The sequence below is a fragment of the Corvus cornix genome, chromosome 11, assembly GCF_000738735.6.
Source record: "Corvus cornix cornix isolate S_Up_H32 chromosome 11, ASM73873v5, whole genome shotgun sequence".
In the NCBI taxonomy this organism is placed as follows: Eukaryota; Metazoa; Chordata; class Aves; order Passeriformes; family Corvidae; genus Corvus; species Corvus cornix.
In genome coordinates, this window is record NC_046341.1 from 7,014,752 (window position 1) to 7,026,048 (window position 11,297).

General features: G+C 48.1%; 1 protein-coding gene across 3 annotated transcripts in view; it reads left to right on the top strand.

Annotated features, from left to right (window-relative positions):
• PSKH1 (protein serine kinase H1) overlaps positions 1-9,560 on the top strand; it is a 31,138-nt gene extending 21,578 nt beyond the window's left edge. For all 3 annotated transcript variants that reach the window (XM_039558308.1, XM_039558309.1, XM_010403443.3), the window contains exon 4: positions 3,342-9,560. In XM_039558308.1, the coding sequence (XP_039414242.1) occupies positions 3,342-3,659 (318 nt within the window). In that variant the 3' untranslated portion in view covers positions 3,660-9,560. The remainder of the gene's footprint in view (positions 1-3,341) is intronic.
• The last annotated feature ends 1,737 nt before the right edge of the window (positions 9,561-11,297 follow it).

An 11,297-nucleotide genomic window follows, 5' to 3' on the forward strand; every position in this document is an offset into this window, starting at 1 on the left:
GCTCTGGCTGCTGGGTGGAGGAGAAGGAAAGAAGGAATTGGGGGTTGATGGAGTGTAGCCAGGTAATGATGAGTTTGTGATTTTAACTGAATGAATAGCTGAAAGTGAATAATTAAAAAAGCTACAGAAAATAGGTCTTTAAAAGCTTTTCAAGGCAATCTTAGAAAAGTGGAGGCAAAACCTTTTGTTGTCTGGGTTTCATTTGGATCTGTCCCTCAGTGGAAGAGAGAACCCAGAGGTCTGTAGCTGGAGATCCCCAGTGTGAAGGGAAGGTGATGTGTTGCCAGTTGACATATGGTACCACCTGGGATTAGCCGAGATTAGGCCAATGAAGATTAAATCCTGCAAGTTGATTCCCCTTGCTGTTATTTAACAAATGAAGTACCTTATCCAAAGTCTGTAGGAAATCTATAGGCTTGCAATGTGATTTATATTCCCCCATGGTAGGGTAGATTCAGCTTTTTGGTTCTGTTGTTGTGAATACCATGAAGGCTAAGCTCCTCAATGGTCCATCATTCTGCTGAACAGACCAGTGTGTTCGGTTACAATTGAACCTCTATTGTGGTTTTCCTGATAAATTTGAAAAGGATTTTTGCTATTTTATTTGCCTTCTTTATAAACAAACACTTTCATGACCACTGATCAAAAATTGTCTCTATTCTGTTCTGACAAGTGCCTGGTTTTTTCTTACCGTTCATTGCCAAGGTACATTTCATCAGCTAAGAAAAAGTCATTTAAGGCAGGTTATGACAAACTAATTTTATTTATATATTATATTATTTACAAAGCAGTAGACAGGGGAAGAAGAAATGACCTCAAGTTGTGCTAGGGGAGGTTTAGATTGGATATTAGGAAAAAGTCTTCACTGAAGGTGTGGTCAAGCACTGGACCAGGCTGCCCAGTGCAGTGGTGGAATTACCATCCTGGGAAGTGTTCAGAAGGCCTGTGGATGTGACACTTGGGGACATGGTTTAGTGGTGAGCACGGCAGTGCTGGGTTGATGGTTGGATTTGATGATCTTCGAAGTGTTTTCCAACCTTAATGATTCTATGACAGAAAAGCTTGAATGTTAAGAGGGTTTTTTTGTTAATGGATTTAGTTGTGAAATGTAGAGTGGAGTGGATTTTGACTTGGTTTCAAGCACTGAAGTGGTGTCTGATCCATAGGAGAAGGCTGGGCTTGTTCCCTGAGCACTGAGTATTTCCATTCCTATTCTGATTATGTTCAGGAACATTTATAGGTTTTTATTCATGTAGCAGTATTTTCTTTATATCAACTAGTTCATATCATTTTCAGTCTCTTCTCTTGCGTGGTTACTGGCAATCATCCTGTATCCCCTTCAGCTGAGTAAGCCAGACTGTTTTAGTCCTTGTAAGATATGACTATGGTACCCTGATCCCCCTCACAGCCTCAGCTAAAGCTCAAGTTCTTTCCTGGCCATGCACTGACAGGCTGTGGGCTGGGAGCAGTGCTGGAACTCTTACACCATCCTCCTTTTCATTAAAAAATTGTCCTGGGGATCTGCTCTCTTGCTGCTGCCTTTGAGTCTTTTGGAAAGAAAATTGCTTTCTGTAGCAATGAATTACAAACCTCAAAAAAATCAGGACATACCTTTTTTAGACCTTTTGCACAAGGAAAGGGCATTATTTCTGGCTATACAGTCAGTGAACCATGAATTTTAAAATAGCTGGGTGCTTTTCTTCCTCACCCAATGAGGAGAAGAATGAGAGACACAGAATAGCAGACTTTTGCTTTTTAACTAGACATGGGTGGGTCCATTCAGTTACACATATGTCACCATTATTGTATCGAAATCTTCATTGCAGGAATCTGCTCAGGCTTTTTCTTAATGCAGCTTGGGATGTGATCTCCACAGACTTGAAAAATTCAGTGTTGGTGGTTCAGGATGGGTGAGACCCACAAAATACCCAGTGATTGCAGAAAACTGCTCTTACCTGGCTCCATTCACCACTTGGGGTTTTCTGCTGCCCATGCTGCCTCCTCCCCTCTACCCTTACAGTAGATTTTGTCACATTTTGTCCACAGCCCAGCCTTCGCCTCATGCTGAAGGAAATGTTCTCACTTCCCACCTTAGAGCAAATACAGTATTTTGACAGAAATGAAACAATTCAACATTTGTGGCTGTAGGTGTTTGGCTCATAAATTGTTATGGCCATTCTTGGGTGTCCTGGGAGGATATTTTTTATAGGACTAATTAATTACTTTGGGCTTGTTCCTTTAAAACTAGCATATTGTAAAACAAATTCCTTCCTCTTTCCGTGGTAAACATTATTGAAAATTTATTATATCTAACATTTCTACATATTTAGAACATTTTATGGGGTTGTTCCCAGCTGGGCTGAGCTGCTGTTCCAGGGCTGACCAGTAGTGACATCTAAATTTCCGTGTGAGAGTGAGACCAAGTTCCACAGCAGAACATTCTCCCTAGTTTTGGTTCCAGGATCAGTGCAGGGGTCAGTGCTTGCTCCCTAGATGTGTGCCTTAAGATGAAGAGTCAGAAGAGCCCTGTGGGTCTGGTGTCAGAATCCATCCTCTGTGAGTGATAGGGCTCCTGTTCCTGCAGTAGTGGCTTTGTTGGATAGAAAGCACTTGGACAGGGGAGGGTCTTCAATGAGGCACAGTTACTGTGCTTCTGGTAATAGTTGTAGGATTTTGGAAGGTGAAGTGAGAAGATGAGGCAGGAAGGACCAACAGTTGGAGCAGGACATAGGTCTGGGAGCCTGTGTGTATGTCATGGTGCAGCAACTGGAGCAAGCACAGGTGTGTGGGTGGGTGTGTGACCGAGTGTGTGAATGCTGGTGAACGTGGAGCTGGACAAGGGGGAAAGGGCCTGGAGGCTGGGGGTGTCTGCGTGTGTGTCTCTAAGGACAAGGACTAGACTCCAGGAGGATCTGGTGAGCAGAGGGACCGGGGAAGTCCCAGCCACTGCTGGAGAGATGGTTGAGTCTGGGGGTTGACTGAGACCCTTGAGTGTGTGCACAGGGGTGTGTAAATGTCTGCAGGCTTGTGGCATCTAGGAATACTGGGATAGAGGGTCAGCTACTGAGTGCCTGACCCCGGCTGCTGGAGGGATCTACTCTGCACCTATGTACCTACAGGTATTTTCCACTAATTCAGCCTCTTCCCCTAACGTGAAGTTGTTGTGTCCCATTCTCCTTGGGCAGATACTGTTGGTTACAGCTTGGAAGATTTGAGGATAAAAGAGAGAAGGGGAGCGACAGAATGCCCCAAAGCACCTTGCAGACATGGGAGGAATTAATTAATTAATCAGCAAAGCTGTGTTGGGATGTTTCATTCCAATCACCTCTTTTGTGTTTCAGCCCTGGCCCAGTGTGTCCAACCTGGCCAAGGATTTCATCGACCGTCTGCTCACGGTGGACCCCAGTGACAGGATGACGGCCCTTCAGGCCCTGAAGCACCCATGGGTGGTCAGCATGGCAGCCTCCTCCTCCATGAAGAACCTGCACCGTTCCATCTCGCAAAACCTTCTCAAGAGGGCATCCTCCCGCTGCCAGAGCACCAAGTCAGCGCAGTCCACCCGCTCCAGCCGCTCCACCAAATCCAACAAGTCGCGGCGCGTGCGGGAGCGGGAGCTGCGGGAGCTCAACCTGCGCTACCAGCAGCAGTACACGGGCTGAGCTCCGCGCTGGCACCCACCGCCCGCCCTGCCAGAAGTCTCCTCTGCGCTGGAGGTGTGCACACACTCAGTGAGGAACAGCCAGGTTCCTCCCTCCCTCCCTCCCTCCAGGCATTCCCCCCATCCATGAGGAGGTGTCCCCCCTGTGCGGAGGAAAGGGAACCTTGTGGTGGCCGTCCCACCCTGCCACGGGGTCTTGCGCCAGAGACGGGGGAGTCCTTGTGGGCTCGGAGCACAGCTCGGAGCCTCAAGGAATGCATGAATTAAGGAGCCACATGGGGAGAAGAGCTCTTTCTGTAGCCCAGGAGCTCGGTTGTTCATAGTTATTTATTAATTCCAGACCGTTTAGTTTCTCTCACTTGCGTATGGAAAAAAGAAGAAATCACTTGGTGTGTCTGTGCATGCACGTCCGTGTGTGCACATACACGTGTGGGGGTGTATATGTATTTTAAAATTATGTATACACAGATTTTGAGCTGGTTTAGTCAGACTCCGTGGTGCCTTTGCAGCGAAGCTGGAATGAGTCATGTGCAGTTAGAAGTGAGATAGCTCTGACTCACTGGTGTGCTGCCCACCAGCTCCTCGCCAAAGAGATGCCAGACAGCAGTTTTCCATGAGGGCTGGGAAGCTGCGAGGTTTCCCCCAAGGGCTGCCATCCTCCTGATGACGTCAAGGGCTCACTTGCCTGATGACATCAAGGTTTACCCCTGGAATTGTCCTTTCCCTGTTTGCAGCAAGACCAGTGCCTGTCATGCAGTATTCGTTGTTCTTGTGGCTCTGTTGTGTCTGTGACCTGTTAGACACCTTGCACCCGTCAAAAGAAGATTGAGAAGGTTGAGTTTTTTTGTGCTAAGGGGAAAAAAAAGAGGGAATTTTTAGGGATCTGCTGCCCACCCCAGAGCTGAATTGGGCTATAACCACTGTAAGCACAGCATTACCAACCATGTCGCTGCACCAGAACTTTGGTGGTTCCAGGCTGCTCCCTGCCTGCAGGTTTGACAGGGCTCCCCTGCTTTGTGTGCTTGTGCTGCCCCAGCAGTGCCATCCCTGCTTTGGGACAGTGGTGGTAGGAGCTGTTGGGATGGCCACAAATGGCTCCATAGCATCAGGGTAAGGGCTTGAGTAGTGGAAGCCCAGTCTGGGAGTGTCAACAGTGACAGTACTCTGGAGACATTGCACAAATGCCCTAGAGCTGTGAGGGGTGACTTAAGTTTACCAGGAAAAAGCTGCCTTTCAGGTGTCCTCGTGCTCTGTGGGTGATGAGGGGGCCTCTTACGAGGACTCTCAGTGGAGGTGGGGGATGCAGAGCTGAGCTTTTTGCAAGCCTGCTGAGACATCTTCCCAACTAGTTAGAGCAGCAAAGTGGGGCTGATGGCACAGGCATAGGACAGATTTGACTTCTCATGGTAGCAGAGACAAGATCAGCAGTGAGGGAAAATCCTGGGATTTAAAACTTTTCTCATGAAGCCACACAATTTGCTTCGTGCTGTGCACTTGGGAAGGGCTTGCTTGGCTCTGGGCTGGAGGTGCAGGCAGTCCAAGCTCAAGGGGCTGGTGAGCTTGGCCTTTTCCCAGGATCGATGCTTGTGCCACTGTGTTTCAGTGTCAGCAGGGCTGAAGTAGTCAGTCACATCTCCAGGGAGCTCTCACTGTACTGGCCACAGTCACTCCTGGTCAGCAAACAGCAAAGCAGCTTTAGTGGGAGAAGATTTGAGTTTTTTGTGCTAAGGCAAAAAAAAGGGGGGATTTCTGGGGGTGTGCTTCCCATCTCAAAGGTGGGATGGGCTGTAAATACGTGTAACCAGCCTGGTGTGCCCAAGCATGTGGTGGGGAATACAGCAGAAGAAACTTGCGGAGAGCCACTGTGTGTAGTAGGGATGAATTTGAAATCCTTTGTGTGGTTTTGCATGTTATTTTGAGAACTTTGCATCCTTTGCAGGCTGCCCTTTCTCTGAGCAACCATCCTATCATGTCACACACAGTCTTTCTTCCATCAGCATTAACAGATACTGCAGAATTCCCCAAAATTGTTTTTTTTTTAACTCTGTGGACTGCAAACAAAAATGTTTTTGGCATCTTTTACCTCCTCACGTTGTTTTCCCTAGTTTCTTACCATGAACTATAAACTAGATGTGATTTCTGACAAAGCAGGCAGCTTGCCACATTTTGCTTCATAAACAGCTCAGTGTCACTGCAAATAGCTCTCCAAAAGCAGGAGCCCCTCTAAGACCAGTATCAGCTGGACAGTGGGGGCTCTGCAGGTCAGGTGGTGGCAGGAGGCTCCCTCGGAGCACTTCTGGTTCTGAGCCATTACTTGAAGAGTCTTTGGTATGTTTGGGGCATCACTCCAGGCACTGATTGCTTTTACCTCCTGGCTGCTCCCATGGCCCTCCCCAGATTATCCTGCATGTTTATCCATAAAACAGGGGTTTTGCCTGTGTGAGGGGGTCAAACTGATGAACTGAGCCAAGACGTCTAGAACTGAAACCCTTCCCCTTAACCACTAGACCATCAAAATGCACAGGCATCGTGCAGATGTCTGCTCATGCTGTTCCTTCATCTTTCTCTTGTGGGATGAGGGATACATAAAGCTCTGTGCTAACCAGGCTTGTTTTTCTACCTTCACAAAGCAGAACAAGAATCTCCTCATCTGTGACAATTTTTGCTTCACTGATCTTTTCCACAACTAGTTTTTCACCAGGAAAAGTTCAGAGCGATCGTTTGTGGTTACTTTGGGCTGGAATATGTTTTGGGAAGCAGGATATTGCTGTGTAGGATCCTGACAGTGTCAGGTTTTGGTGGTGATGCTCTGTGACTGGGGGTGAATGGGCAAAAGGGAGGATCCATCCCATACATGAGCAATACTGGATAGCTGCAACCTGCCTCTCCATGGTATCGAGGTGTTTGTGGTCCTCGGGCAATTCCGCTGCTTGGGAATTGCAGGAAGAGGACCCAGGCCATCCCATAAAGAGCTTTGGATTTTCTAAAAAAAGAACTCTTAATTCTTTTCACAAATGCAACGTTTTCTTGTTTGCATAGAAAAATCAGTGTAAACTTGGGAAAATCTTTTACAGGCTTTCCTTCCATCGTTCAATTTTAACACTCTTGGCTCACTCCCTCTTCTTTTTCTAAATCCAGTATTTGTAGGAGCTTTGCAGCCAGGCAATAACATGTGTGGGCAGAGGGGAGATGTGCAGAGCTCTGTCCAAGTGACCCTGGAGTCCTCAGTGATCAATCTTTCACTGAGTCTGGAAAACTGTGATGTTCCAAATGCCACGTTGGGAGGTCCAGCTTAAGAACAATTCCTCAGGTGCTTTTATTCTTGCAATTGGGACACGTTTTCAGCTGGGTCTGGTGCGGAGGGGGACAGGCAAAGTGGTGTAATTCTGAGCCATAGTCCAGGTGCCTTCAATCTGTCCTCTAAGAAGCTCTTCACTGTGAATTACCTTGATCATCTGTCTTCATTCCATAGGAGCAGCTCAGTGCTCAGTTGGTCTTAAGTCTCAGGAGTTTACACTTTTCAGGAGTGCCTTTTTTGGGGATTTTAGAAACTAAAATCTCTCTGAAATGTTTTTTTCTGCTCTTTCATTTAATTTTTTTAATGTCCTTCTTTTACTCTTAGTGATGGTTCTTAACTTGGCTCGCAGACGGTTTTTTGGAAACCTTCCTGTGGTCCTGAATGTGCTGTGAGAAAAGCTAACAACTGCCTATTCCAGACTACCACCGAGGGTAGTCTGTGTATTAGCTGGAGCACAAATCTGATCGTTCTGCCTGCTTTGGTCCATGCAGTGAAAGTGGAGTTGGAATGACATCTAGTGGCAAATCGTGGTGTGTCCTTGTCCAGGCACAGCCCTCTCCTCGCTGTGTCCCCACTGGTTCTGGGTGAGATGCTCTTCGAAGAGTAAAGGGAATTAGGGTTGTCTGTCTTTTGGAACTTAGCAGTACTGTGTAAAACAATCCCATCCTTTTGTCCTGGGAGTTTGTCTGCTCTCTTGGGGGAGAGAATTGCAGCTTCGAAGAATGTGGTGTGTTGATTCCTTGATTTTTATTATTTTCGTTGAGGGTTATTGGAAATGAATGTGAAAAAGTCTGCCAGGAATTGCGTTAGGGGGTCTAAAGATTTGCATCCAGATTTTTGAGTGCGTAGTGTATTTTCCTAAAACAGCAGCTACCAGTCCATGTTTGATTTACTTCTCACTCAAACTTCTAAAAATCTTAACAGATCAACCCAGCGGGGGTAGAAACCACCCTTCCTTCAATCCTGAAGAAGTCTGTGCTATTTAACACTGCAATTGTGATAGCATCCAGATGCTCCTGCTGGTTCCTACTCTGTGTTGTTCTTGGAAGCACACAACTGTATGTGAAGGAAAGCTTGAGAGCCTTATGAGGAGCTTAAGCCCAGGCAAGAGGGCTCAGACCTGCTGGCTTTGGTGATGATGAGGAAACCAGCTGCAGTGTAGGGCCTGCTTCACATGTTTGTTCTGGACGTGATAAACCTTCACACTCTTCTTTGGAATCTGGGTACTTGCCTCTTTTAGGTCACATATTTTCTGTTCTGGTAATTTACACTATTTCTTAGGCCCTGCTCCATTTCTCAATCCTGTTTTCTACCCAGATGTTTGGCTGCAGTACTGAGAGAATCAACTTTTGCCTGATGCACAAACTGGAATAGGAATGATGGTTCACTTGGCTGCTGGGCAGCATCGCTGGGTTTGGCTTGCAGGAGCTGTGGTGAGTCCTGGGGCAAGGTAAAAGCTTCTGTATGTGCCTTTGAGGACCTGCAGTGCAGGCTCAGCTCAGTCTTATACCAGGTAGGGCAACTGCTCTGTGGCTGTTACAGGCTTCTGATTAGGCTGTGTGGGGCTATGTTATTTTAAGTAATTATACTAGAGATTTGGAGGATTTGAGGTGGGATAAATTAAAATCTCAATTGTTTGCCCTAATTTAGTTTTCTGAATGATGCAAAGCAACACAGACATTGGCTTCTTTGGCACCAGTGTGAGCTCTAGAATTTGCAGGGAGGATGGTTGTGTCCAGACCTCTCACTCACTCAGCTTTCTCCTGGAGAATGTCACAAAGTGCCTGCACCACTCCATGTGTGTACCCCACCCCAAGTTGCCTTCACCACTCTTGGGAGGGTTTTGGTGCTTTTTTTGACCACTCAGTCTCCACTTTCACCCTGCATTAAGAGTGCAGCACTCCGAGGCGGGTGCCTGCATGTCAACTGTGCCTTACTGTGCAGGAACTTCCCAAAGAAATAAATGTGAACACCAGGGATGTGCGGTGGCAACGGCATCGTGGAGCTTGATGCCTTCTGCCCTCGGTGTGCCAAGGGCAGTGGGAGCTCTGCCTGGTGACAATTGTCCCTTGTCCCACTGTCCCCCCCCGCCTGGTGATACTGTAGTTCCCTCGTGTGTGACGAGCGAGCTCTGGCTGCTGTTGCAGGCATCGTTGCACTGTTTGTCTGCTGAATGGGGAATGGATCTGTGGAGCAGACCCACGGCCCCAGCAAGGTGTGTTACAAACCCGCAGCTCCTGCGCAGACGCCCAGATGCCATGAGTTTTCCTGTTGGCTTTCACTACGGAAAGACACCTCCCGGGAAGCTCTTGGGATCGGAGATCTTCCGGCACTTGATGTTATTTTTGGTTGCCCAGTTTCCGGTGCTGGGTTGGAACAGTTTGGAAGCGACTCCGGTCTCATCCAGTCGGTCTCCTCACAGAACTGCCTTGAGAACTGTCCCATTCCGTGCCTTGCCTTTCGAGTCTTGGCTTGGCTCTAAGGACTGTCCTGTCGGATGAGGTCGGACCTATTGTAATTAGTCTGTAATGTTCAAGTTAGAGTGTACAGAATTATTTATTTGGTGTACTCGGTCTGCTAAAACATGTCCATGTATTCTGTGTACCCCGTGGCTCTGCTGTCCTTACTTCTGCCTCATGGACCACCTGCGGGCTGGCTGCTGGAAGGCAATGATTTCTAGGCTGGGAGTGATGGTCAGTAAGTACATGGAGAGCTAGGAGCTGCTTGCCCCTCTGTTACATTCTTGGCTCACAGCAAGAGGTACCAAAATGCCCATCAAAGGGTTTGCTGGTTCCTTTAACGCAGCTGCCAGGCCAGGAGCTGCCCAAGGGAGACCTTGTGCAAGGCTGGGATGTCCTGATGCTCTGAATCAGGTAGGCATTCAGCCTGTTGCTGGAAGACAGGGTTGGGAGGCTGAACAGGCACTTTGCGACATTCTGTTCATTTTTCTTTGGCTGCAAGGTAGAAGACTGGGCCAGAGAAATGCTCTGGTTTGTCCACAGCCACTCATCACCTCTCCAGTTTCACTTTGAGCAGCTTTTATGGACCAACTGGAAAACTTGTAATATCAAGTGAACAACGCACACCCGTCTTGAGTCACCTCCTTTCCAGGATTTTCCAGGGCCAGGGGACCCCGTCCCAGTGGTGGCAGAGCTGACAGGGACCCGGGCACACAGACCAGATGACCCACAGTGCTGCAGTTGGTCATTCCCGTTTGATGCTCTCTGTAGCCACCAGTTCTCTCTGCCTGCATGGCCCATCCCCACATCTCTGATGTTCACCTGCCTTTAAGGTCAGTTAGATGCTCCCTGCAGAGCAGACCACTAAATGAAACTAAATCTTACCCAACCAAACTAAAGTTTGTTAGCCATAGGCTTTACTTGAGCACATTTTTTTTTATTTGACTCAATCATATGGGCCAGACTATTTGTGTTTGCCCTCCATTGATGTTCCATACTCCTTCCCATCAGCGTGTCCCTGTGTAGTGTCACACTCTGCTTAATAGAGTAATTACGTTTTCGGGGCTGTGATTCACACAGCAAAGGTGTTATATCACCTTCACATCACTGTTAAGGAAAAATAAACCCCACACCTCATGTTGGGACAGTCTGATCCTGCCTCTCTCAACGGTGTGTCATCACCAGCTCTATTTTGAGCTGCTGGGAACTGGGTTGTAATTCCTTGAACATGTGTCTTGCTACTCCCATGTCACACAAGACTTTTTTTTCACCGGCCATTGTCTCAAGAACCCATTTGAGTGAAAGCCTGTCACCTGGCCTGGTTTTCAGCTTCAAATTTTCCTTTGCAGTGGCCTTCAGTTTCCTGCTGCTACCTGGCAGATCTGCAGGTGTGAGGCAGCCATCCCCTTCCACCTTCCCCAGGAGCTGGAGCTGCCCATGGCACTTCTCCCTTTCAGCTCTGTGTTCCCAGCTGCTACACAAGTCATGGCTTTAAACTGCAGGCAGAGATCTTTTAGAGTCCTGTGCACCCACCAGCACCCACCCTCCACAGCAAGCTGAGCAGTGCTTTCTGATACTGAGCTGCAGCTCCACAGTCCATTCCCTGGTGGCACTTCACACCTGAGTCAGTGGGAGGACCATTCTCCCAACCTTCAGCCCTGCCTGGTCTCTGGGTTGATGCCAGGGTGTACTTGAAGACCCCCTAAGCAGCCCTTGAACCACAGCCAGCCCTGCTCCCTCTTTGCCTGAGCATCCTGACCTGGTTTTGCAGTTCCCCCTGGGTCCCAGCTGGGCACCAAGCTCCAGCTCTGGGAAGTGCTGGCGTTCAGGAGAGAAGCACGGGGTGCCCCAGGCTTGTCCATGTGCCTTCCACCCTGCTCTG